The sequence below is a fragment of the Phodopus roborovskii genome, unplaced genomic scaffold, assembly GCF_943737965.1.
Source record: "Phodopus roborovskii unplaced genomic scaffold, PHOROB, whole genome shotgun sequence".
Lineage (NCBI taxonomy): Eukaryota > Metazoa > Chordata > Mammalia > Rodentia > Cricetidae > Phodopus > Phodopus roborovskii.
Window position 1 is genome coordinate 22,020,959 of NW_026126540.1, and position 27,593 is coordinate 22,048,551.

The 27,593-nt window shown below is 50.4% G+C and overlaps 3 protein-coding genes across 5 annotated transcripts; 1 reads left to right on the top strand and 2 right to left on the bottom strand.

Annotated features, from left to right (window-relative positions):
* The first annotated feature begins 2,200 nt into the window (after positions 1–2,200).
* Paqr6 (progestin and adipoQ receptor family member 6) lies at positions 2,201–5,623 on the top strand. Of its 3 annotated transcripts, XM_051199083.1 has the most exons (9): positions 2,206–2,233; positions 2,684–2,759; positions 2,869–2,998; positions 3,291–3,418; positions 3,519–3,721; positions 3,797–3,923; positions 4,524–4,620; positions 4,828–4,978; positions 5,291–5,623. In XM_051199083.1, the coding sequence occupies exons 4-9, from the start codon at positions 3,312–3,314 to the stop codon at positions 5,563–5,565; spliced, it is 960 nt and encodes a 319-aa protein (XP_051055040.1). In that variant the 5' UTR covers positions 2,206–2,233; positions 2,684–2,759; positions 2,869–2,998; positions 3,291–3,311; the 3' UTR covers positions 5,566–5,623. The 3 variants fall into 3 exon arrangements, with proteins under 3 accessions (XP_051055039.1, XP_051055040.1, XP_051055038.1); XM_051199082.1 differs by lacking the exon at positions 2,869–2,998 and having other exon boundaries at positions 2,201–2,233; positions 2,684–2,750; XM_051199081.1 differs by lacking the exons at positions 2,206–2,233; positions 2,869–2,998.
* A 481-nt stretch (positions 5,624–6,104) lies between these two features.
* On the bottom strand, positions 6,105–7,271 carry Bglap (bone gamma-carboxyglutamate protein). The gene is made up of 4 exons (XM_051199050.1): positions 6,935–7,271; positions 6,770–6,802; positions 6,572–6,641; positions 6,105–6,364 (listed from the first exon to the last, which is right to left on the bottom strand). Exons 1-4 carry the CDS (start codon positions 6,996–6,998, stop codon positions 6,232–6,234), a joined length of 300 nt encoding a protein of 99 aa, XP_051055007.1. The 5' UTR covers positions 6,999–7,271; the 3' UTR covers positions 6,105–6,231.
* A 1,538-nt stretch (positions 7,272–8,809) lies between these two features.
* On the bottom strand, positions 8,810–27,492 carry Pmf1 (polyamine modulated factor 1). Its single transcript, XM_051199049.1, has 5 exons — positions 27,301–27,492; positions 15,762–15,867; positions 14,594–14,694; positions 10,570–10,765; positions 8,810–9,225 (listed from the first exon to the last, which is right to left on the bottom strand). Exons 1-5 carry the CDS (start codon positions 27,450–27,452, stop codon positions 9,172–9,174), a joined length of 609 nt encoding a protein of 202 aa, XP_051055006.1. The 5' UTR covers positions 27,453–27,492; the 3' UTR covers positions 8,810–9,171.
* Between the last annotated feature and the right edge of the window lie 101 nt (positions 27,493–27,593).

A 27,593-nucleotide genomic window follows, 5' to 3' on the forward strand; every position in this document is an offset into this window, starting at 1 on the left:
AGGAAAGCTCTTAAGCACCCAGCCTTCAAATACGAGTCTACCTTGATGTGCCTAGGGAGATGGCTTAGTGGCTACAAATACTTACTTTTTGCAGAAGACCTGAGTTCAAGTTCTAGCTCTCACATGGTGGCTCACAGCCATCCATACTCCAGTTCCCAGGGATCTGATTTCTTATTACACTTCAGACTTTCACAGACATCGGGCACACATGGTGTGGATTCATCCAGATAAACACTCGAACACACACAAAACTGACCTTTAACAGATTTTACTGACATATTCTTTACACTTATTCATGTCACTGTCACCCTTTCAGGCCCTAGCCCCAGGTTGCATTTAATTTAAACAGAAACAGGAGACTGCAAGTCTAACCATTTAAGCAGATAGATTCATATAGCAAAGATCGTACAAGAATTTAAATACATAGGTGGTTTTGTGTTTGGTTGGTTGGTTGGTTGGTTGGTTTCTCTGCATACTCCTGGCTGATCTGGAATTCTCTGTTGACCAGGCTGGCCTCAAACTCAGAGATCCCTGCCTACCTTGGCCTCCCAAATGATGAGATTAAAGGCATAGGCTACTATACCTGGCCAGTGGTTTTGTTTCATTGTTTCTTTTAGTAGTTATTACCCAGGGTCCTGGCCACCTGGCAGAATTACCTTTTTCCTGATAAGAACATAGACTTGATGGCAGACCTGTACTTAATGACACTTGTGACCCTGTTATTGCCCTAAACACCTTGTAAGAAGTTTGCCTTTGGTTGGCCACAATATGTCCCTATCTTCTTTGTCATGAGAATCAGAGCCGAATGGCTAGTTCTCTTGAAGAGTAGACATTTATTACATCCGAGCATCCACTTTAACAGGCTTGGTTAGAATACTACCTACCTTTGGGGTATTTTGGAGACAGTCCTCTTTTAGCTAAATTATATTCATTTGACCTAATGTCTCCTAAGCTAATGGATTAGTAAGTCCTTCTATCTCTGAATCTCTTCCACACCAGTACCACTGACCTGTATCACTACCACCTGTGGTTTAGAGAGTCCCAGGAAACTCAGACTTCCAAATTGTGTGTAACTAACCTGGCCTTGGACTTTGGTGGTTCCTTCCATATCTCGGCTGAGATCACAGAAGCGTGGTGATCATTTCTGGTTTACAGAACAGTGTTTGGTGAAATCTACCTGGACCTAGCTTGGTGTTCCCCAGCTGGGTGGTGTACTCCAGGAGAAATAAGGAATGAGGCTTTCCGCCTACCCTCCTGGGTTGGTCACTCAAAAATTGTGTCAAGGTAAACCAGGTAAATTGTGTCCTCAGGTGGGCCAACATTCATCAAAAGCAAAGCAGGGATGGCTTATGAGATGAAGCTGAAATTGGTTTTGGAGCCTCCTGCTTAGCAACCTCAGAGCCTGGAAGGCTTGGACCAGGTGTTCTGGTCAGAGATTAGATCCCAGCTTGGGCCCCTAGCCTGGTCAAGACAGCAGTGAAGTGGGCCCAGACACGCTGTAGGCCTGGTGGTGTGTAGGAGGCCAAGTGAGCTGCCTGCTAATGGGGCTGGGTCACCCCGTGCTACTCCAGGACTGGCAGACAAAGCTAAGATTGTTCCCCAGCTTCTGTCTCTGCCATTCTGCCTGGCCTGGCCCACATCCCCAGCCATTCTTTTCCCCATCAATCTGACCAGCAGAAACCAGACTGCCTGTGGAGTCCAGTCAGCCTAGCTGGTAGCGTGGTCAGTCTCTGGGATAACTCAGTTCACATCTGAGGAAATGGAAATGAAGCATCGGCCCAGCCTTGGGGCCTTGGCATTCCTTGCTGCTGCGGAGATCTCCAGACACTATTGCCTAGGGCTGATGGACCCCTCCCAGTATCGTCTCAGCCCATCCCAAGGGAGCGGGGCAGCAGTCAGGACAGGCACTTCTCCTACATCGCCTCTTCACTTGGGATGAAGGGTCTGGGGACCAGGTTTGTGTTGTCAAGCTGGGCAAGATCTTCAGCACCGAATTCAGAGAACAAACTAAACAGATCATAGATCATTGCAAGACTCCGGGACGGGCGGGGCTGACAGCAGGAAGGGAGGAAGTTTTAGCCTGGGGCAGGGGGAAGGGTCCTATCAGTCTAGGTCAGTGGCTCCGCCCACTGCGTTAGCCCCGCCCCCGCCGGTGCCAAGGAATGTGCTGGGCGAGGCGGCCGAGAGGCGGGCGGGCCAAGCGGAGCCAAGGCCACCCGGACGCAGCGCACAGGTCTGGGCTGAGGGGCATGGGACCCAGGAGGGGCAGGGGTCCCAAGTGCCCTTAAGGGCGCAAGTGGTGTCCTTCGAGAAGAGGAGAGCATCCTCTAATTCCTTGCCCTTCTCAAGCAATTTCCCCGAGGGCACTAATTTTGTGTGTGGAGGTTTCTGTCCCCCGGGGGAAGGAGGCGACTCCTGAAGCCAGGGTTCTGGTTGAGGGCCAAACCGGAGGCAGCCTGGCTGCTGGGGGTCCCTTACTGCACTCCCACTCTGGCGGAGGCTGAGGATCTCTCCTGCGTGACTGGATGCCCAAGGCTAGGGCCCGGAGGGAAAGGGGAAACAGTTGTGGTCAGCATTGTGTGAGAGTCCACCCTGGTCTCAGTGGCAGAGTCTATCCTGAATCTGGCAGCAGGAACCCTGTGGATGGGCGCCAATTCCTGACCTGCTCCTGTTCTGTCTCCAGGCCAACGTGGAGGTACCTGGCCACTATGCTCAGTCTCAAGCTGCCTCAACTTCTTCGAGTCCACCAGGTTCCGCGGGTGAGGGGTTCTAACCCAGAGGACTCACTCACTGGGGCAGAGATTTTTCTCTTGTTAGCTATCAGAGAAGTTTCTCCTGCAAGCTAACTTTCTTATCTTTCTATTGCAGTATAGAACCTGCTATCCCTCCCCAAAGGCCCAAATATCCCTCCATCCAGAGTCCCCCTTCTGCAGAACACCCTGTGTGTTTTCCCTCATTCTATCTGATCCCATTATGGTTCTGTGGGTTTGGAAGACTGGTAAGAACGGGATTGGACTAAGTTTGGCTTGGGACCACTGTGATCTCCAGCGCATCTTCTATCCTGTTTACAGACACTTTTGTTTTTATATTTCTAGACAGGGTTTCTCTGTGTATGCAGCCCTGGTTTTGCCGGAGCTCATTCTGTAGAACAGGCTGACCTTGAACCCAGAGATCCTGCCTGTCCCTGCCTCCTGAGTGCTGAGGTTAAAGGCAGTGCTACCATACACTTTTCATGCAGAGGAAAGCTCTGCATACCATGACTCCTCTGCTCTCTCCCCTACCACTCCCAGGTGTTCTGGGAAGACAGCATCATGTCTGGCTATCGACGCCCCACAAGCTCAGCCTTAGACTGTGTCCTCAGCTCCTTCCAGATGACCAATGAGACGGTCAATATCTGGACTCACTTCCTGCCAACCTGGTGAATGAAGGCTCTGCCTTAGGTTCAGATGGGGTGCCAGCCAGGCGGGCAGGGACTGGCCAGACACTGGCCCCAACATCTGAGCAGGTGCCTGGCACAGGTACTTCCTATGGCGCCTCCTGGCGTTGGGCAGCCCGGGGTTCCGCGCGGAGCCATACCACCTGCCGTTGCTGGTCTTCCTACTGCCGGCCTGCCTCTACCCCTTCGCATCCTGCTGTGCGCACACCTTTAGTTCCATGTCGCCCCGTGCACGCCACATCTGCTACTTCCTGGACTATGGGGCGCTCAGTCTCTACAGCCTGGGTGAGCTGAAGGGCAGTGGGTGATGGTGGGGCGCAGAGGGCAAGCCCACAGACCTCAGCTTGCACCTCGCCACAGGCTGCGCCTTCCCCTATGCTGCCTACTCCATGCCGGCCTCCTGGCTGCACAGCCGCCTGCACCAGTTCTTCGTGCCAACCGCTGCGCTCAACTCCTTCGTGTGCACCAGCCTCTCCTGCTACTCGCGGTGGGTTCTGGGCCTCCCCAGTGTCGGAAAGGGTAGGCAGGCAGGGCTGGCTGTCAGGGTTACTACATTGCTCTTGAGCCACCCCAGTGCCCTATCCAGTAGGAGGCCAGTGTGCTGTCCTGGAAAGGCAGTTGTTTTTACATTTACACGGGGCCTGGATCCTGTACCCTGAGGGCCTTCTCTTTTATTTTTGTATTACATATAAACGTGTGTGTTTACCACACCTGCCGAGTTGCCGAGTTGTCTCACCAGCCCCTATTCCTTTTCCCACCATCTCTCCCTTCTTTCCTTTTATTTATTTTTCTTTCTTTCTTTTTTTCTTTTCTTTTTTTTTTTTTTTTTTTTTTTTTTTTTTTGACCAGGCTGGCCTCAAATTCAGAGATTCCCTGTCTTTGCCTCCCAAGTGCTGGGACCAAAGGCCAGCACCACCACAGCCCTGAGACAGGGTCTTGAACTATATGACTGATCTTCCCACTCAGCACACCTGCTTCCTGATGCTCTCTTAGCCACTGAGGGCCTTTATCCCCTTTGATCCAAGGTAGCTTCTTGACCTGTACTCACCTCAGGGATGGAGACCAACCTGCTTTTCTTGCCCGTCAGGTTCCCAGAGCTAGAAAGCCCCAGGTTCAGCAAGGGTCTCCGCGCAGCCGCCTTTGCCTACCCCTTCTTGTTTGACAACCTCCCACTGTTCTACAGGGTAAGGGTACCAGGGCTCTCCTCAGACCCTGCTCTGCCTACCATCTTGACCTCATGGTGTTCCTCAGTCTCTAGCCTCGGCTCTCTGCCTACTCTCCAGGCGCAGGACCCGTGTGCCCAGCACCTGAGCACCCCTGCCCCTGGCAGATCTTAGGTGTACCCCTAGTCTCCCAGGTACATTCTCTTGACAGCTCTTTTCTTTTCCCAGCTGCAGCTGTGTTGGGGCAGGGCCCCCAGCTGTGAGCAGGAGGCACTGAGCTCCAGCCACACCTACCACCTCCTCTGTGCTCTGCTCACAGGCTTCCTTTTTGCAGCCCACCTGCCAGAGCGCCTGGCACCTGGGCGCTTTGACTATATTGGTGAGCACAAGCCTGGCTCAGGCTGCCCTGGCAGAGCAGGAAGACTGCTTCCTCAAAAGTGCAGAGTGGGCCGGGAACATGGGGTATCCTACCCTGAGGGTGGATGATAAAGCCAAGAGGGATAGCCCAGCCCAGCCCTCAGTAATCACAGAATTTAGGGCTTATACAACTTGGTCCAGTCACTCTTCCAGAACCTTTAGGGATCTGGTTTTCTCCTTCCCAGGCCTGACCACAGGTGACTGCCCCAGGCTACAGGTGAAACTGTTCAGAACTGGGATGGGTCTCTGCCTAACCACTCCATCCTTCCTTCAGGCCATAGCCACCAGCTGTTCCACATCTGTGCCGTGCTGGGCACCCACTTCCAGTTGGAAGCAGTGCTGGCTGACATGGGATCCCGCAGAGCCTGGCTGGCCATGCAAGAGCCCACCCTTGGCTTGGAGGCCACCATGGCCACATTGAGCCTGGCAGTGATCGGGAACCTGCTCATCCTCGCTGCTTTCACGGCCTTTCTGCTGCGGATCCCTGGAACCCACCCTCTGCTGCAGGGTGGCCCGCTAGAAGAGGGGCTCCAGGCTAAACAACAGTGAGGCCCATCCCTGGTACTGGCATGGAGGGAGGCCGAGGCCATTCTGAGCCTCAAAGGAGTGGCTGAAGAGAAGAGGAAGTCTAGGGGACTGGTAGAAGGACAGAGGACCCAAGAGTGAAGGCCAGTAAGTGGAGGCAGGTACCCAGGCTGCAGCAGAGTTGGAGGTGGGGGGGGGGCCTCTCGCATGACCTCACCCTGCTGCTCTGGAATCTGCCTGGGATCCAGACCACCCATCTGCCCTGCCCCAGGGCCAGACTGTGCCACTTGTCAGCAACTGTGTGTCCACACACGAGCTGCCTGTCCTGCTCACCATTGTGACTGGGCCTTTACTGGTTCCTATGTTTGCGTGTGTGATGTAATGGACATGGTGGGGGTCACTGTGGGGAGGGGGGCTGCTGGACTTTAGGAAGCCACCCCCAGTACTATCCATAACAAAGCAATATAATAAACTGGGCTGCAGCCTTCTGGGATTGAGTGTGAAGCATTCCCCCACCCCTAACCCACCACCTTTACCCCCACAATAGACAGACTCGAGCCCAATTACTCGTCTGGACTTTATTTTGGATGGGCTGTGTCACTTGCAGGGCAGAGAGAGGGAGTAGGGAGGGTCGAGTCCTGGAGAGTAGCTGAAGCTGAGGCTGCCAAATGGCCCCGGGCAACACATGCCCTAAGGATTGGTACCGTAGAAGCGGCTGTAGGCATCTTGGAAGCCGATATGGTCCGCTAGCTCATCACAATTGGGGTTGAGCTCACACACCTCCCTCTTGGGCTCCAGGGGATCTGGGTAGGGGGCTGGGGCTCTGAGAAACACCATACAGCAGCATCAACCAACACGGGGTATGCATCCATCCCCTCTGACCACTGTACAAGAGGCGCCAGGCTCTGGGCATTGGGGGATGGACCTGCACTCCCAGCCCGTAGCAGTTCATGAAGGCCACCCCAGCATAACTCCTCCCTGCCAATATGGAAGGCGGATAACCCTGGCCCAGCACCTCCTTCCCACTTACCCAAGCCCTTGGTCCAGGTAGCGCCGGAGTCTATTCATTACCTTACTGCCATCTTGCTTGGACACAAAGGCTGTGGAGCAGAGGGACAGGATCAGGTGAACCTTGGTTTGGGAGGAAAGATGGGACAGCCAGGCAGAACACAGAGGGAGCTGGGGGCTTCGGGGACCGGGTGAGGGGCAGGGCTGAGGCTACCAGTACCTTTGTCAGACTCTGAGTCACTGGGCTTTGCATCTATAAAGGAAACTGTGCAGTTAGCTCTGCTCTCTCCCAATCCTGCTTCCCCTCCCCTCTGCCTTCCCAAAGCAGATCCCAGAACCTTCAGGAGTGTAGTTACCCACAGGGATGAACAAGGAGGGCACGCACCTGCTGGGCCAGAGACGCAGAGTGCAGCCAGGGCCAGCAGAATGAGCAGAGAGAGAGTCCTCATGGTGTCTGCCAACTCTGCACCAGGATGCTGTGTGGGACTTGTCTGCTCTGCACCCTTCAGCCTCCAGTACCATTTATATCCACTGCCTGCGCCCCCAGTGTGAGCAGGCGGGGCAGGGGATGCTGCCAGGGCTAATTGGGGGTCATGTGCCCTGGCTCAGTAGGTCAAACCCAAAGGATGCTGTGGTCGGGGCTTGCAGCTTCCTGGGCAAGGCCCTGGGAGTGGAGTGTGGGCCACAATCAGAGGCTGCAGACTCTGACACTGCTCCACCGCCCCCAGTCTCTCTCTTTCTCAGGCTCAGCTGGAGCACTGGCTGGGCTCCATTGGTACCCTAGAGATGGTGCAGAGGTCTAAAATAGGTTTGGGACGAACTGGGCTTCAGATCTCATAGCCTGTGATTTTCAATGTCTGCCACGAGGGCAGAAGCCAAACCCTAGGGAAGGAGTGGCCAGTAATGTCCTCGTTTGCCCAGTGCAGGACAGCTCAGCTCAAGTGGGAGAAAGGGTGGGGGTAGTGTTCTGGTTACTCTTGAAAGGAAGCCTCAACTGAGACAATGCCTTTATAAGATCTGGCTGTAGTGCATTTCTCAATTAGTAATCAATGGGGAAGGGCCCAGCCCATGGTGGGTAGCACCATCACTGGCCGGTGGCCCAGGTCCTATAAGAAAGCAGGCTGAGCAAGCCATGTGGAAGAAGCCAGGAAGCAGCATCCTCCATGGCCTCTGTATCAGCTCCTGCCTCCAGGTTCCTGCCCTGACTTCCTTTGATGAACAGCGATGTTGAAGCATGAGCCAAACATACCCTTTCCTCCTCAAGCTGCTTTGGTCATTGTGTTTTATCACAGTAATTAGTAACCCTAACTAGGACAGGTAGTAGGGAACCGAGAGCCAAAGCCTCACAGACTTAGGCTGACAAAGGTGAGGACTGCTTCTTCAATTCTGGCAGTCCCAAACACGAACCAGCGAGGTGGACAGACCTGTAAGACGCACAGGGGCGGAGTGCAAGGCCAGGCAGGTCCTGACCCTGCTGTTTCCACCCTGCCAACCTCAGACAGGGCCTGCTCCCTGGCGGGTAACAGAAAGACCTGTCTTCACAGGACAGAGCATCCTAGCCTAACCTGTGCCCCATCTGAGAGCTTCCACTGCCTCCCAGCCTGGGTTGGGGTGGAGGTGGGGAATGAGAAGGTGGCCTGGTATTGTGATCTGTCTGACCTCAAATTCAGCGGTCCGCCTGCCTCTGCCTCCAGAGTGCTGGGATTAAAGACGTGCTACACCCACACACCTGGCCCTCACCTGCCTTTGATCACCTAACCACCATCTCGAATTGAGAATGGTGACAAGAGGCAGTACAGGATGACTTGGGCCAGATAAGCAGGAAGCAGAGTGCCCAGGCTCAGCTATGGGGGAGGGGCAGTGCACAGGTTCCTCAGACAGATCCACACAAGCAGCCCTCAGGTTAAGGTGAGGCTCTGGGGCAGGAGAGATGTCTGTCCCTCCCCGTGGTGGGGCTGGGCTGGGGAAGTGTCAAGTGGGAGAAACGAGGTCATGAGTTCAATTATCCTAGAGGCCTCAACACATTATCTGCTCCAAAGAGCAGCACAGGGCGGCCCTGGCTACAGTGACAGCTCATCCTGTCTGGGGAAACCCAATGTTCCTGGGTCCTGCTGTGGTCTTTATGGGGTGATCAAAACAACCCAACCCTTGGCCTGTAGGCTTCCAGAGCTCTCAGATTGATGTCTTGACTGCAGACAGAGCTCAGGAGCCCAGAAGTGCTCCTGACCCCAGACGCCTGGCGAGGAAACATCCTCACAGATTACAGTGTGGTAGAGGAAGTTTATTTACAGATGTGGGGAGAACATGGCAAGGGCCCTTGGGCTAGCCTGCAAGGCAGCAATCAGTGCATACTGGAAACACTATCCCCAGTCCGGTCCAGGGAGGTCTGGTGAACCGGGAGGGTGTGGAGGCAACGCCAGCTGCAGCCCCAGGAGACAAAGCCTGGTGTCTGATGCCCAGGGTGGGAGCGCCAGTCCTGCAGGCAGAAGATGGTGGCGTGAGTCTGAAGGTGGTGTGTGGGTGACCCCACCAGGACCTAAGCAGTGGGGGTAGGGAACTGGCTCCACAGGACCTCCACAGGACCCCCGCTGCGACTGCCGTCTGCTCTGGGCCCAGTGCTCCTCACTCAGGTGCCCTCAGCACTGACAGCAGCTCCTTCTGCTCTCTGTGAAGAGCCTGAAACCAAAGATGAGAACAGATGTGCAGGGCATGAGAGAAGCAAGCCTCGTGCGCCAGGCCCCTTTCCGGGGTCTTGGCAGGATGTGACTGGACACAGACAAGTGGGAAATTCCCACCACCCAGTAGGTATTTATGGCCATCTGGATGCCCAAGCCACCCCTGCTGGGCCTCTCCAGAGTGGAATCCATGTTCAACAAGGACTCCCAAGCAGCTCAGCTCCCTTGCCTTCACCGGAGTGAAAGTGGAACCCAGGGCATGCTGGGTAATGCTCAATCACTGCGCACTGAGGCTCCCGCACAGGGTCAGCTGTGAACATCTGATCCAGCTACTGCACTTCAGACAAGGCCAGGATGGAAGCTGGGTTGGAGCTGTGGCTATGGGAGCAGAGCTTACAGGTTCGGGGACCATGGCTTGGACATCTGTTGTCCAGGGAGATGGGAGTGCTAAGGAGCCCTCTGGAGATGCAGGGGCTGAAGATCCCGAAGGTGGCTCCAAGTACCTAAACACCAGCACTGGGAGACTGGAGAGGATGGGGCCAGGCCTTCCCTCCGCTGACTGTCTGTGACCAGGGCAGGCTGTGGAGGAAGCCAGAAGGGACCTGGGAGCCGAGACCTCTGAAGCAGGGCGACCTGCCTCAGAAAGGGGCTATGCACTGTCCACTGTATTAGGCACAGACTGGGCATCTGTATTGCAGTTGAAGAGGACTAGCAGCAACGCTGCCACTCGGGCCCTCCCGAGACCCTGAGAACCACATCTGAGCCACTAAGAAGTGACCTCACCTCTCCAGTCACATCTACCACCTGCACCACAGCTCACTACCTCAAAAGTCCCTTGGGACCAATTTCAGAGTTGACTTCTCACTCAAGGGATACACACTTGTTGGCACTTGCTTCCAAGCACCTGAGACTCTGCAGCCTTTTTTCTTTCTTTTTTAAGTGTGCATAGAGCCCAGAAGAGGGTGACAGATCCTTTGCTACTAGAGCTATGACAGTTGTGAGCTACCATATAAGTGACAGAACTGAAACCCCTGCCCTGGAGAACAACTCCTTAACCCCTGGGGTCCTTCTGACGCATGCCGTGCCCGCACTCAGCAGCAGCTGCACCCCTGGCCTGAGTGTGGACTCCACCTGGACCCAGGCCAGGCTCTCCCGTCTCTGCTTGCATCCACTTAGCACAGGATGGTGTGCTGGGACTTAAACACAAGCACTGAGGAGCCGACCTGAGTCAGCACTGCTATGGGCACAGTCTGCTCCCATGGGATCCCTTCCGCTGGGAGAGAGGAAGCCACCAACCCATGGGGCCTGAGACACGTTGAGAAAACAGGCAGAGCCGAGCACTTGCCTGCCATGCCTGCTGGAGGGCCCGGACCTGCTGCTGCATTTCCTCCACCTGTCTGCGCCCGGCCAGAACAGCACCAGCCAGTTCCTCATTCTTGGCCTCCTGCTTCTGCACTCGGCGGCTCAGGGTGTCCCGTTGCTGCAGGAAGTAGGGTGCCATGACACTGCACAGGTCTTTCTCTGGGATCCCACTAGGTCGCCTGGGGGAGAAGGCACATGGTTCCCAGGGGACAGGGAGGGAGGACCTGTAAGTGCACAGGGGGCTTCTACCTCTAAACCCAACCAGGAACAAGTCAAGTCCTGAGCTTAGGGCTAGGATGCTCCTGGGATCCCTTTTCCCTCCCAAGCCTGCCCCTGATGGGAACTCTGGCTTCCTGACCCTCAGCCTCCCTGCCTAAGGCACACCCCAGGCCTCCTCACTCAGCTTCCCATAAAGCCTGCTCCTCTACGCACTCATCCATCTCCAGCACCCTGCAATTCACAGTGGCTCTGCAGACCCTGCCTCTGTCGTTAGGACCATGTGTCCATGCTGGTGCATTACCCCAACAGACTATGAGTTAGGCTGGAGGCAGGGTGGCCTCCCAGACTGGGTGGCTCCTCAGAGAGGGCCCCGCCTCTCAGAAGCCCCATGAGAGCTAGTAATTACAGACAGATAAGGGAAGGTGTTTTAGGGAGCAAGATTAGTCAGTCAGCAAACACTACTGTAGGTTCTTCTACAAATCCCTTTTTAGTTATAAAGTTTCAGCTGTCCTCTGACCCCTACAGGTGTCCTGTGGCATACACCCCCAAAGAATAAATAAATAAATGTAATTTTAAAATTTGAGGTATCCCCAGTAGAGAGAACCCTGAGCTTGGAGGTGTCTTGCTGGATACCTGGGGGGGGGGGGTGTCTCTGGGCTGAGTGAGCCAGAGGCCCCTCAGCCACACATCCACTTGGTACTTTACCTGCATGAAGCTACCTACTTGGATGGTGGGCCACCTCTCTGACAGCCCATCACAGGCAGGAGGGCCACAGACACTCTAGTCCCAGGACCAGGTCACATGCTGACTCCCAGCCTCCATTCCCCACTTCTGAATATCACCAGCCATGACATAAACATGAATTTCTTTAAGGCCAAGTACAAAAGTGGTCCTTTGCAATCCACAGTACCCGAGAGGGTAAGACAGGAAGGTCAGGGTTCACAGCCTACAGGCCAGTCATGGCGGTGCACACTTTGATTTATTTATTTATTATGTATACAGTGCTCTACCAGCATGTATGCCTGCAGTCCAGAAGAGGGTGCCAATCTCATTACAGATGGTTGTGAGCCACCATGTGGTGGCTGGGAATTGAACTCAGGACCTCTGGAAGAGCTGTCTGTGCTCTTAACCTCTGAGCCATCTCTCCAGCCCCCAAGGAGATCTTTATGTGTAGTGAGATAGTCACTTTGTCCGCACCTGCGGCAAAGACCACGCCCATGCTGTTTCTGTCCTCGCTGCACCTTTTGGAAGTTGCCCATCTGCACTTCCTGTCTACCCTAGTATCATTTTCATTCTCAGGTCTTGATGAGGTTGGAGATTAAACTATCACAACCATTATTCTCTCTTCCTAGTTAGATATATTAGGTACTAGACTTAAGCTTTCCAGCTTAGGACAATTCTATTGTAAACCCTGTTTCGACTTCACCCTAGGACTAGATAGTTAGGTCTTAAGTTTGTTATTGATTTTCCTTTTCTTAGAGCACACTTGTTATTCACTGTTTTGTATATAGTTTTGTTTCAAGCCTAAATTTGTTCTTTAGACTTAAAAGGGAATTGTAGTGAGCGATTCCATACCCATTGGGGTGGAGACAGGGGCACTGGTCACATAGGGGAACTAAGTCTGAGGAGGGGCTCTGAGAGCTCTCTTGCTAGCAACACGGGGACAGTACATCCAGAGGCATCTTTGGGACCAGGAACCTGCTGGTGTTCATCTGTCTGTGTTGTGAGTTATTTCTCCCTAAATAAACATCTATTCGGCCTATTTGTTTCTTCTGATCCTTATTAAACATCAATATCTATGCCTTTTGGTCTACAGAGTCAGTTCAGGCCAGCCAGGGCTACAGGTTAAGAGCACTCAGAGGGCCTGGAGTTTGGTTCCCAGCACTACACACTACATGGAGACTCACAACCTTGGTAACTCTAGTCCATATCTGCTGCTGCCTCTTCTGACAGACCGGGCATGGAAGTACAGATACAAGGGCAGGCAAAACATCCATATACAGGAGACAGATCAATCTTAGCAGCAGCAGCAAGAGCATAGCCAGCCTCAACTTCTGAGTTCAAGGTCAGCTGAAGGAAAAATAGCTTTTATTTTACGTGTATGGTGTTTTGCCTGCCTATATGAACTGCATGTGTGGTGTTTTGCCTGCCTATATGAACTGCATGTGTGGTGTTTTGCCTGCCTATATGAATTGCATGTGGGGTGTTTTGCCTGCCTATATGAATTGCATGTGTGGTGTTTTGCCTGCCTATATGAATTGCATGTGTGGTGTTTTGCCTGCCTATATGAATTGCATGTGTGGTGTTTTGCCTGCCTATATGAATTGCATGTGTGGTGTTTTGCCTGCCTATATGAATTGCATGTGTGGTGTTTTGCCTGCCTATATGAATTGCATGTGTGGTGTTTTGCCTGCCTATATGAATTGCATGTGTGGTGTTTTGCCTGCCTATATGAATTGCATGTGTGGTGTTTTGCCTGCCTATATGAATTGCATGTGTGGTGTTTTGCCTGCCTATATGAATTGCATGTGTGGTGTTTTGCCTGCCTATATGAATTGCATGTGTGGTGTTTTGCCTGCCTATATGAATTGCATGTGTGGTGTTTTGCCTGCCTATATGAATTGCATGTGTGGTGTTTTGCCTGCCTATATGAATTGCATGTGTGGTGTTTTGCCTGCCTATATGAATTGCATGTGTGGTGTTTTGCCTGCCTATATGAATTGCATGTGTGGTGTTTTGCCTGCCTATATGAATTGCATGTGTGGTGTTTTGCCTGCCTATATGAATTGCATGTGTGGTGTTTTGCCTGCCTATATGAACTGCATGTGTGGTGTTTTGCCTGCCTATATGAATTGCATGTGTGGTGTTTTGCCTGCCTATATGAATTGCATGTGTGGTGTTTTGCCTGCCTATATGAACTGCATGTGTGGTGTTTTGCCTGCCTATATGAACTGCATGTGTGGTGTTTTGCCTGCCTATATGAATTGCATGTGTGGTGTTTTGCCTGCCTATATGAATTGCATGTGTGGTGTTTTGCCTGCCTATATGAATTGCGCTGTACGAGTGCTGGTGCTGACAGAGGAGGGTGCTGGATCCCCTAGAATTGGAGGTAAGCGTGGTTATGAGCAGCTACATGGGTCCTTTGGAATAGAGCCAGTATTCCTGATCACTGAGCCATCGCTATAGTCCCCAGCTGAGGGAACTCAGGGAGACCCTGTATCAAAATAAAATGTAGAAAGAGGGCTAAGGCTACATATAGCTCAGCAGAAGAATTCTGCCTAGCATGCCTAAGGCCCTACCCGTTCAGTGTCCACCACTATGGAATAATTTAAAAAGGGTATATGCCAACTGCAGCCTGGAGCTGAAAGGTAAGGGCAGGGCAGGAAGTAAAAGGCTCCTAGGGCCCAGGCCACCCTGGTCACGATGGTCTCCTGCCCTCCACTCTTTGTCCCAGTCGCTACTTCTTTCTCCAGCACATGGCAGCCCAGAAAGCCAAGCTGTTTGATGAAATGGCAGCTGCAGAGGGCAGCTTGTTCACGACTGAATCTCTGGCCTCTGCAACCACACTGAGCAAACAGTACATGCTTCCCCAGTTAATCAGAGCCACGCCCCTGGTCACCTGATCTGTCCATGGAGCCAAACCTCCACTTCTACTTGCTCCTATAATGTCCCGGGGGTCCCAGGAAGGCCTCAAAGTGTCCTGTTCCAGGGGCCTGTTCCAAGAACTCAGAAATGGTCTCCTTTCAGACACTGAAGCACCCTGATAAGCACCCTCTACCCACTCTCACCAAGCTGGTTCTCCGCGGGCTTTGCCTTCTTCTACGATCTTATCCAGGGAGTTCAAGACAGCTTCTAGGTTCCCCTCCTCTTTTATTTCTGAGATTTCCTCCTGGGCAGAAGGGAAAACAGCTGTCATGACTTCATGCATGATCTCAGCGGAAACATGCTGAGATGCTGGTAGCACTGAGGAAGATTTTGGCTAATTTCTATCATCCTCTTGAATAGTCCCATTTCTCTACAATGTGTAGTTTTTAGAATTAATACAAGGGAATACAGAATAGCAAACACTGAAAAAGAACCTGCACACTAGGAGTGGAGTGGTAGCAGATGTCTTTGATCCAGCACTCCAGAGGCAGAGGCAAGCATATCTCTCTGAGTTCAAGGTCAGCCAGGGATACAACAGAGCAAACTCTGGACACTGCAACTCGCTTGTCGCCATGCCAGGCACCTGTTGTTAATAAGACCATCCTGGAGCAACAGCTCAGACAGGTGATATCCTAGGAACATCATGGGAACTTTTATTTCCTTCTTGAGAAGGTTCTTACTGTGTAGTCCTGGCTGGCCTTGCACTCCCAGAGATCCACCTGCCTCTGCCTCCAGAGTCCTGGAATTAAAGGTGTGTGCCCCCATGCTGGGGAATCATCACAGACTTAAGACATGAGTGGAGCAGAGCCCTGTCCTTTCTGGCATTCCCAGTAATACTCAGTTTATCAAGTGTGTCTTCAGAAGCTGGAGGTGCAAAGTGAATGAGGCCTGCCTGGCCCTGGTGGAGCTCACACTGCCTTGGCTGGCAGACAACTTATAAACAGTTATATCACAGGATGGCGAGAGAAGGCAGCATTTAAGACATATATTGGCCAGGTGGTGGTGGCGCACACCTTTAATCCTGACACACAAGAGGCAGAGGCAGGAGGATCTCTGAGTTCGAGGCCAGTCTGATCTACAGGATGAATTCCAGGACAGGCCCCAAAAGCTACAGAGAAATCCTGTCTCAAAAAACAAACAAAGACATACATTGTTGGGAGGGTAAGGGTGCCCGGCACTGCAGCTGCTGCACCGGATGGCAGCTCTAGGGGCAGAGCAGACAGGGACAGCAAATAGGCTGTCAACTTTAGGGAGCTGAGTGTAGAGTGTAACATAAGCAAAAAGGATCTTCTGGCCATTTGTGCCACTTACCCGGATGGATGTCTGTAACTGAGCCACAAACTTGTCATAGACCCACTTTGTCACCTCAGGATCCAACTGGTGGAAGTGTTTGTAACAGCTGGTGAATCTCTCGTAGCTGTTGGGAGGGAGACAAGCAAACATAGGGTGATCGGCCCCCAGCTAGTCACCTTTGTCTTCAGGTAACAGGTAGGCTGCTTCTACTCCAAACTAGGGCTCTGGCAAAATTTACAAATGGGTTATGGGGCTGGAGATGTAGTTTAGTTGGTAGAGTGCTTGCCTAACATACATGAAGTCATGATTTGATTCCCTACTGCATAAAACCAAAAAACACGTTTATAATCCCAGCACTTGAGAGATGGAGGCCATACGGTCAAGAGTTCAAGGTCAACCTCTGCTACACAGTCTCAGTGTTCTATTGCTGTGAAGAGACAACGTGACTAAACACAGTCTTATGAAAGAAAGTATTTAATTTAGAGCTCATGGTTGCAGGGGGTAGTAGAGTCCATGACCATCATGGTGGGAAGCAGACAGCAGAGAAAGACATGGGACTGGAATCCCACCAAATGGGAGACAGAGGCAGGCGGATCTGAATGAGTTCCAGGACACTCACGGCTATACAGAGAAATTCTGCCTCAAAAAATACGCCCCACAAAACCCCTCCAAGTCCACCCCCAGCGTCACACCTTCTAATCCTTCCCAAACAGTTTCACTAGTGGGGACCAAGCATTCAAACAGAGAAGCCTATGGGGGGCCATTATCATTCAAACCACCCCACGTGAGTATGACCTGAGTATGCCCCCCAAAGGCTCCAGAGTTGGTGGAACTGTGAGAAGGATTAGAAGTGTGAACTTGTTGGCGGAGGTCTGTCACTGGGGAAGTCCACACCAGTGTCTCTCCCTGCTTCTTAGTTGTAGATCAGGATGCAAGCTCTCAGGCAGCTACAGTAGCGTCATGCCTGCGTGCCTGCTGCCATGTTCCCTGACATGATGGTCACGGACTCCAACCCTCTGAAACTGTGAGCCCAAATTAAATCCTTTCTTCTATCAGTTGCTTTGGCCATGATGCTTTGTCACAGCAACAGGGAAGTAACTAAAACATCACTGAACCACCACGATGACCTTTTATTCATTTTATTGTGTATATTTCAATAGGGTCTTGTGTAGCTTAGGCTGCCCTCCGCCCCCCTCCCCATGAGTGAGAACATGCATGTGGCATCTGTCTTTCTGGGTCTGGCTTACCTCACTCAGCACCTTTTCTTTTTTGTGGGGACAAATCCTAGTGGCCAGTTCCTGCTCTGGATTGTTTCTTCACATTGTAAGCTAAGCACCTGCCTTTCAAGGGGAAGAAACTTCTCAGCTCTGAGAAGCCAGGTGGCTGACAGTGTTAGGCCCTACAGTATGGACCTGTTTAGGGAGGTTTCTGTGTATGAGGCAGATCCTTAGCGCTTCAGGGATGCAGGAGTATTCCATCCTGAGAGCAATTTGGACAGTACAGATGCTGCTGTTCCACTCAACAAAGGAGGAAACAAGGCTTATGGAAGTGAAGAGGTTGCCTAGACCACTCAACCAAAGATCTACAGAGGCAGGACTTGAACTCAGGCAGCGTGTCCTTACAAGCCAGCATGCTCTTCCAGGGTAGAACTGGCTGGCCTCCTGTACACACGGTGAAGGTCAAAGCCAACACCTGCTTTGTCTCAAGGAGAAAGGAAACACAGAGAGGTCATGGGAGCTTGAGCAGAAGGGCTCTCCACTCAAGCAGACCTGAGGGCCAGGGTCGGGAGGCAGCTGGGAGTGGAACAGGCTGGCAGCCAGGCAGCCCGGGCCATACCTCCACCCCAGTTGCCTAGCTTTCAGAGATTCCATACTGTTTTGTTGCTGTCTGCTGTGGGGCACCCAGGTTCAAGCACTCCTTTCCACAAGGGTATTACAGTGTTTATAAGATAGTATAATTTTATGTTTGGCCAACACATGGCCATGAGCATTTTCTAAAACATCACTTTCCTTTCCTGAGTGTAGTTTTCAAGAAATCCACAAGTGTTCGTTCCAGCCATTTCCACACAGCTGATGGAAATCACCCAACATCAATGGGGGGGGGGGCAGAGGACAGAGGAGAGAGAAAGGGAGAGAGAGGGGAAGGGGGAGAGAAAGGAAGAGGAAGAGAGAAAGGGAGAGAGAGAGAGACTACATTCCAGTGTCGTTCTGTGCTGTTAGTGTTGGCGCCTGCTCTGACTACCTTCCTGCCTAGCTTGGCTACCTTGGGACTCTGTAGAAAAGTGTCCCTCCTTGTGAAATGAGCATGTTTCTGGGGTCCTTCACATTTACAGACTTCTTAATAACAGGACCCCGGAAGAGGGCTCAAGTGGCCCTTGTGGGCAGAGTCTGCTCCATCTTCCTTGGGTCCTATCCACTAGTAGAGCTGAGGAGAGGTGCGCCCGGCTTGACCCGGGTGCCTGAGTGGGCTGTGGAAAGGAACAGGATCTCTGGTGTTTAAGCCACAATTACCCTATTTCAATTCCAGCCTACTTGGGCAGCGTCATGTGTCCCTTCACATACCTCTTTGTAGCCACAGACTGAGTGGCTGGTGAGACTAGGAGCAAAACAAGATGCCTGGAACTCTGTTGTGGGCTGTGGGTTGGAAAGGTTCCCAGCATCTGTCCTTTGAATTGTCCTTTTGATATCTGAGCACAGTCACCCAAGTATACTGAGACAAAATGTTTACCCTTAGATGGTGGGAGTCTGTCACATTGCCCATTGCCGCATTCAAGGGAGCACGTGTTTGCTGCCATCTCTCCCTCCCTACTGGCAGATGCAGGAGGCTACACCATTGCCTAGCGAGCTTCCAATTTACGGTAAACGCCCAGACAATAAATACATCTTGAAGAAAAATGGTCTGAAAGAGACAGACACAAAAGCAAAGGAGACCAAGGATGCAGCTAAGTAGTAGAAGCCCTGGCTTCAGTGGGAGTAGGATAGGGAAGGAAGGCAAGAGTTTTCCACCTCAGCCAAGAAGCCATTGGGAATACAATGAGTAAGTACTCTATGAGTGCACACATGTGCTGGTGTACTATGTGTGTGCATTTGTTCACATGCATATGCATGTGTGATGTAGGGTGTCTTCTATCGCTCTCTGTCCTCCCCCCATGTTTTTAGATTTTACTATTTTAATTTTATATGGATGTTTTCATTGAACATATGTTTGTGCAGCACATACATGCCTGTTGCATAAAGAGACCAGAAGAGGACACGGGATTCCCTGGAACTGGAGTTCCAGATGGTTGTGAACTGTCAGGTGGGTGCCGGCAACCAGACTTTGTATTCTTTGTAAGAGCAGCAGTCTATTTGCTTGTTTTATAGCCTCACCATGTAGTCCACACTGGTCTCAAACTTCTGGGCTTCAGTGACTCTAAGGCCCAGCCTGAAGAGCTGGGACTACAGGTGATACTGCAGGACACATCCCAACATGACTATCACTGCAGCTAGGAGAGTGATTGCCTGGAACGCATAAAGCCCAGGTTCAATCCTGAACTGCATAGATCGGCTGTAGTGCGACGGGCATGTAATCCCAGCTAGCAGGAACTAGAAGCTAGAGGATCAGGAGTTGAAGCTTATCCTCAGCTACATAGGCCAATCTGGGATATAACATCCTCCTGTAAGAGAGAGAAAACCAGCATAGTATACACCTATAAAAAACAAATTATTGAAGCTAGGCGGTGGTGGTTTACGCCTTTAATCCTAGCACTTGAGAGGAAGAGGCAGGCAAGCTCTGTGAATTCAAGGCTAGCCTGGTCTACAGAGCAAGCAAGTTCCAGGACAGGCTCTAAGCTACACAGAGAAACCCTGTTTGGGAAAAATAAAATAAAATAAAATAAAATTACTAAGTAGTGTACACCTTTGATGCCAGCAACCAGGAGGCAGAAGAAGGGGGATTTCTGCATATTTGAGGCTAGCCTGATCTTAATGAGTTCCAGGACTGCCAGGACTGCAGAGATCCTGTCTCAAAACAAAACAATGCAAAACAACATCAACATTTAATTTAAAACCTCATTACTAGGGCTGAGAATAAAACTCGGTAGAATGCTTGCCGAGCACACGCAAGTCCTATGTTTGCCACATAAAACAAAGCATGATGACGGCAAAAGCCTGTAACCTCATCACGTAATAGGCACAAGTAGAAGGCTACTAAGTGACATCCTGTCTCGAATAACAACACCAACAGAGAAGCCAATAAACTAAGCTTTAAACCTGAGTTGAATTTTCTAGTGTTACCAGGAAACTGGAGGTGAGGCCCGGCCTTGGGCTTCCAAAGCTCCTAAACAGAGTTCTCTTAATGCACTGCAGCTTTCTGAATTCCACTATCACAGGTTCACTTTTTCTTTTAAAGTTTCTAGATAAGCCAGGTTGTGGTGGTGCACCCCTTTAATCTCAGCACTCTGGAGGCAGAGGCAGGCAGATCTCCGTGAGTTCAAGTCCAGTCTGTCTACAGAGTGAGTTCCAGAACAGGCTCCAAAGCCACAGAGAAACCCTGTCTCAGGGGGAAAAAAATCTAGATAAAAGTAGCTACCCATAGTTGAGGCAGGAAGATCCCCTGAGCACAGGAGATTGAGGGCAGCTTCGTTCATGAGCACCCTGAGAAAGAGTTCTTCACTCGGGCTGTATCTATAGCCCTTGAAGCCCTGCCCTGCCTCTCTCTTTCTCTCTCTCTTTTTCGAGGCAGGGTTTCTCTGTGGCTTTGGAGCCTGTCCTGGAACTAGCTCTTGTAGACCAAGCTGGTCTCGAACTCACAGAGATCCGCCTGCCTCTGCGTGCTGGGATTAAAGGTGTATGCCACCACCGCCTGGCTTCCTGCCCTGCTCTTAAGAGAAAGCATCTTAATACATACTTAGGTGCCAGCACTCAAAAGCTGGAGCCAGAAGGCAGTGGCATACACCTTTAATCCTAGCGTTCAGAAGGCAGAGGCAGGTGGATTTCCGAGTTCAAGGCCAGCCTGGTGTACAGAGTGAGTTCCAGGACAGCCAGGGCTACACAGAGAAACCCTATCTCAAAAAACCTAAATGGAAAAAAAAAGAAAAAGCAGATTTTCAGTTACATAAGTTTGAAGCAAGCTTGCAGTATACAGCAACATACTATTTTTAGAAAACAAAAAAGGGCTGGAGAAATGGCTCACAGCTTAAGAGCACTGGCTGCTCCTCTCGAGGTCCTGAGTTTAATTCCCAGCAACCACAAGGTATCTATCTGGCTCACAACTATCTATAATGAGATCTGGTGCCCTCTTCTGGTGTGCAGGCATACGTGTAGGCAGAACATTATATATATAATAAATACATAAATCTTAAAAAACAAAAACATACAAACAAAACAGAGTTGGGTAGTAGTGGGGCACGCCTTTAATCCCAGCACTTGGGAGGCAAAGGCAGATGGATCCCAGTGAGTTTAAGCCTGGTCTACAAAGGGAGTTCTAGGACAGGCAGGACTGTTACACAGAGAAACCCTGTCTTGGGAAAACAAGACACAAGAAATCAAAACCAAAACAGAATTAAAAACCAAGTAAGTAGGGGCTAGAGGTATGGCTCCGTAAGAACACAGCTATTCTTCCAGAGAGCCCAGGTTCAACTCCCAGCACCAACAGGACAAGTCACAACTGTCTGGAACGCCGCCTCTAAGGGACAACCTCACACAGACATACATGCAAGCAAAATACCAATACACATAAGATAAAAATAAGTAAATAAATAAGTAAAAGGCTGGTCGTGGTATGTACGATTTTAATAACCCAGCACAGGAAGGCAGATCTCTAACAGCTCCAGTCCATCCAGGTCTACACAGTGAGACTGTCTCAAAAAACAAACAAAACCAAAACAAACAAACAAACAAATCCCACAAAAACAAAACAAACACACGGTAAGTCCTGAGGTGAATATAGTGGCCAGTTTTAACCCAAGTTTTCTCTCGATCTGCATGCATTAACGGAATTCACCGAAGCAGCATTTCATTTTCTTTCCTAAACACCTGTGACAGGGACTGGAATGTAACTCAGTGGTGGAGCATGAGGTGCTGGGCTCAAACCCCAGGAACAGAAAACGAAAAGAACAATTCACTATAAAGGAGCTATGGTTTTACTGTACAAAAATTTAACTTCAGAGTCTGGGCGACGGCTCAGCCAGTTAACACACCTGCCATGCACATGTAAAAATATGCTTGATACCCAGTACCCATGTAAGAAGTCAGGGCTCCAGAGCTGGGCGTGGTGGCTGATGCCTGTAATCCCAGTACTTTTAAGAGGCAGAGGCAGAAGGATGGTTTTCATTTACAATTCAAGGCCAGTCTGTCTGAGTTCCAGGCTATCCTGGGTGATAGAGGGTATTAAAAAAAAAAAGGGGGGGTGGGGGAGGAGACCTAGACCTTTGTAAGCTCACTGTTGAGACTAGAGAAAGCTAGTCATTTGTCAACCTGGTTTCATTTTGTTTTTTTTTTGTTTGTTTGTTTGTTTGTTTGTTTTGCTTTGAGACAAAGTATCTCTATATAACCCTGGCTGTCTTCAAATCCTTTATGTAAATGCCCAAATACAAATACTTCTTTGTACATATATGGAAAGAGGCCCACACAAGAGACATGTAACAGTGCCCAGGGAGCCAGCTGTGTGTGGTGGTACACACCGGCAGCCCTCTGTCAGGGTGTAGAAGTGAGAGAAGCCTCAGCGCGAGTTCTAGGCCAGCATGGGTCAAATGAGATGACAAAACAAAAAGCCAGGCCTGCCTTATGCTTCCCGATTCAACAGTTCCATAGTGTGTTCACCAGAGGGCAGCAGCGACTAGCACAAAAGAAGCAGGGGTCCGAGGACAGACCAAGCTGGGTTACAAAATACTGTGTCCAATGCCTCCTGCAGTTACAGCTGCCCTGATCCCTTAGAAGGGATTCAGCTGCAGACATAGAGCAGTTGCCTAGGTGTACCAAGTCATGAGTTCAACTTTCAGAACTGAATAAAACCAGGCATGGTGGCATTCACCTTATAGATTGTAATAATCATAGCATCTGAGAGGCAGAAAACCAGAAGATCAAAGCCAGCCTGAACTGGCTTTGTATACATGACCCAGTCTCAAAAACAAACAAATACAAACAACTTGTTGAGCTCTAATAACATAACAGCAAAACAGGCCAACCGCTATACAAATCCAAACCACAATTCCAACTGTGGAGTGAGGGTAGAAACTGGGGAGATGACTCAATCAGTACAACATTTACCATGAACACATTAGGATCTGAACTTGGTACCCAGTACCAAAATCCCAGGGGTCAGGGAGTAGAGATGGGTAGATTCTTAGGGACAGTAGAAAGAAGACTGACTTCTGAAAGTTATCCTCTGACCTACACACACACACACACACACACACACACACACACACACACACACACACACAGAGGTATAGACCAGCAGAAAGCCACTAGAAGTTGACCGCTGGCCTCCACATGCATGTGCACATACCAAGTGCATGCATGTATACCCCCAAGAACACACACACTTTAATGTGGATGTGGCAGCTCACACCTGTAATCTCAGCAGTGGGTAGATTGAGAGGGGACTGCAATGAGTTCCAGCACAGCCTGTGCTACATATTGAGTTTTAGCTAGTCTGAGCAATGGACTGAATGTTATCTCAAAGCAAACACAAATAAACCACCCATAACCTTTACATGACTGACACATGAATAAAGAAACAATTTCTCTATGACAACTTCTGTCACAGATCTAAGTACTTTGCCCTTGAAATTGAAGACTTTCAATAGCTTGGAAGGGTTGGGAGGAGGGGTATCCAGGAACCCAAATATCTGCATCCATCCTTTAAGTCTGGAGCCCAGCATTCAGGAGGCTGAAGCAGGAGGATTCTGAGTTTGAGCCAGCCTAGGCTACACGGCAAGACTGTCTCAAAAATAAACAGTCTGTATGTATTTGCCAGGAATTCTCCAATCACTCTCCAACCCTACACTTCCAAGTAGTCCGTCAATAAGCTACTTTTTTCAAAGCATAACTAACATTTATTGAATCCTTTCTGAAGACCAACTGAAGCATCCACTTAACCAAGGAGATGTTATATCAGAATCAACAAGGGGGGAAAGTGTCAAGTCTGCAGACCTGAATTTGCATGCAAAGTGTTTGCTTTGCACCCCAGGCTCAGGCCTGAGGTTAAAGATGTGGACAAAGCAGAGTGAGGCAGCTCCAGACCAACTGAATATGTCTAGCAGAAGGTCATGATGAAGCCATGTGGACTGGAGGGTGCAGATAAGACCAAGGCCAGAAGACAGTGTGGAGTTTGATACTGCGTTCAGTAACTGACAGTGATGTCGAGGCTGGAAGTAAGATAAGAAATGCAAGAAGGGTCAGTGTGAACTCCCAAATAGACCTAGAAGATGGTTAGCCAGAAGCTGCTCCCCACCACATAAAGGACCCAGGAAGAGAAGAGGTAAATCCACATGGAGCTTGACTGCTGTGTGGGACACTTAAATGGAAATTTCTGGTAGTAAGTTGGAGACACAGGTCTGACACTCAGGAAATGCCCTGGGGCTCTGAGCATCAGGCAGAATGAACACTGCAAGCCAGACCATACCTTTAAGTCTTACACTGTATTCAAGGAAGGTGGACTGTCATAGTTTGAATAGCAAATGACCCTAAAAGTCCAAGTACTGAAAGTTTGGTCTCCAGTCTTTGCTACTCGACGGTGGTGGAACCTCTATGAGATAAGCCCAGTAGAAAGAAGTTAGCTCACTGGGGCTGGATGGCTGAAGTCGATATTTGGACTCTGGCCCCCTCTTCCTTCCAGGTGCTAAGAGCTGAGCTGCTCCCAAGCTTAATGCAAACCAAAGCAACTGTGGACCATGAGGGAGAACACACCCTTCTTAGTCAGGTATTTCAGGCTTTTTATTAGAGAGGAAGCTAACACAACCACAGGGCACGTTGAGTAACAGGATGCTGAGTCTTGCTTGGGCGCTGTGGTCTTGGGTTTCTGACAACATATTAGTGGACATCATCTTCTTTAGAGATTAAAAAGCGTCCAGATTCTGCTAGATCCTTTAGACCCCAACCGCTGAGGCACGGTAGTATCTGTGAGTTCAGGAATCTTTTCTATTTTCACAGTAGCCAAGCTGAGAAAAGACTTGCACCTCCTCTCTCCAGTTCTCCTCGGTCTATAACAAAAAATGTCCCTGATTCAAGAGGTGTTGTGGGGTCAAAGACATCTTGCTTCATGGGAAAACCTTGTTTGTCATTCCCAGCACCAACTGGGACCACATAACCCTTCCACTCTTCATTCCTACCTCCCGTCCACAAGTGCTGGGGTTACAAGTGTGTACCACCATGCCCAGCTTTGACCTTTCCTTTATATCAATATCATGTCTACTCCACACTGGTGTGTCACTGCCGTATGTCCAGCGACTCCAACAGTTTGGGCACCATCACTGGTCAATGATTATTTGTACGATAAATAACTTGAGGGCCTATAGCCAACTAATAGGTCTTTGAGAAGACCAAAGTTTGGAAAACTAAACAAGTGAGGGGCATTGGTTGGGAACATATTGAGAGTGTGTGGTGCATGTAAAATATTTAAAACATGTTTTACAAACTGCCATGCAAAGGGGGAGGAGGATGGAAGGATGGCCAAGCCATTAAGAACACCGTTTGCTCTTGCAGAGGACACAGGTTTGGTTCCCAGAACCAACATGGAGGTTTACAATTATCAATAACTCCAGTTCCAGGAGATGAGACCCTCTTCTGGCCTCTAAGGGCACCGGGAACACATGTGGTACATACACACATACAGGTAAACCACTCTTATCTATGGAAAATAAATCTTTTTTAAAATTCTCATGCAAGGGACTGAAGAGCACTGGCTGCTTTTCCAGAGGACCCAGGTTCAATTCCCAACCCCCTCATGACAGCTCACAACCATCCATAACTCCAGTTCCAGGGGATCTGATGCTCTTTCTGGATTCTGAAGGCACCAGGCATACATGCAGGAAAAATACATGAAATTTAAAAATAAATCAAAATAATGAAAAAAAATTTAAAAATAAAATTCTCATGCAAAACTGGGCTCTAATTGAGAATGTTAGCCTCTCCCAATTCTACTCTCCCTCTGATCACTACACTGTAGGCAAGAATATCTCTACCATGAAGATCTGATTACCCCAGGGCCTGTATGCGTAAACTTTATTTTTCAAAAAACTATTTCTTTCCCATCTTTCAAAATTAGCTCCATAATCATTTCCTCAGAGTAGATCCCTCTTATCTTACCTAGTTCTCTGTGGTATATTAGCCACCCACTAACTCATCTGTCCACTGTTACCTGTGATTATCTTGTTATATGTACCCATGAGTAGTCACTTGACTGTTTATTTTATCTGCAGCAACAAAATACAGAGAAGGCACGGAGATATCTGTTAGGAGGTAAGTAAAGAGGCAGACCTCAAGGTCCTTGCAGAAGGCACTGGACTGCAGCTGTGAGGTGGGCCTGTCATCTCAGAGGCTGAGACAGGCCTACAGCCCAAGTGAAGCCTCAGCAACTGAGACCCTGCTTCAAAGATTACGTTGCTTTTTAAGAAGACTTGTGTGTGTGTGTATGTGTGTGTGCTGGTGCTGGAGGTGTGCTGGAGCTAGGGTTACAGGCGGTTATCAGTGCCAGACCTGAGTGCAAGCAACTGAACGGAGGAAGAGCAGCGCGCACTCTTAACCACTGGGCTATTTCTTCAAACCCAAGATTTCTTTCAAATTAGGTTCATGGGGAGTAGGGGTAGAGTATGTGGCATCAAGCACGTATGTGGTGTGCACACATACATGCAAGTAGAACACCCATACATAACATGACCAAATCTACTTAACATTTTAAAAAATGGGAGTGTTATTCTTATCCACATCCCTCCCCTCATCACGGATGGACCACGGAGTCTCAGAGGAATCCCCAGCTCGGTTTTGAATTTTGAGATAGTGTCTGGCTAAACTGTCCAGGCTGTCCTTACAACTCACGATCCTCCTGGGTAAATGGGATTATAAAAGTGGACCACCAAGCCTGACCAAATGGCAATCACCGAGGCCAAGGATCATGGACGACCGGCGGGTGCAAGGGTAAGTGTCACAGGCGCCGGCGCGGTGGGATCAGGGGCAAAACTCTGGCTTTAAAACTGTACGATATCCTCAAGTCAAAATCGAAAGAGCGTAAGTTTCTCCTTAGGAATACTTTGAGCCCTCGCATCCTCCCGCGCCTTTCCACGGCCGCCAACAGTGCTGAATGCACACTGGCGCGCCAGGCGTGGGCAACCAGATGACGCCCTGGGAAACGCACTCCAGCGGCCCCGCGGCTGCCCGGCGGGAGGGAGGGAGGGGAACTGGACCCAGCGGCCTTCTCAGCCTGGCAGCTTAAGCCGAAGGGGAAACCGGGCGCAAAGCTTTTTGCGGAGCCGCCAGGCTCCACCTCACAAGGCCGCTCACGTGACTGAGCCAACCCGCTCTCGCGGGATTTACGATCTCGAGGCCAACCCCTCCCGCCACCATTGGTCCCCACCTACCTCCTGGCGGCGACTAGTTTCTGGAGGAAAGTGTCCACTATGGTGTCGAGGAGTTTCACCCTGGAGATGGTCGTATCAACTGGCACAGACTCCGGAGATGACCCCTCAGGCCCCTTCTCCACAGCCTCATTACCATGGCTCACCTCAGCCATGTTGAAATTGAACCGCCAAAATGAATTGGCTCTGGAGCCCCTCCCACCAGGCAAAGAGTGATTGGAGGCAGAGGAATGCCCGTCACTGAACCGGATGGGGCGGGGCGGTAGCCAGAGGAGGCGGGTCAGTGGGAGGACACG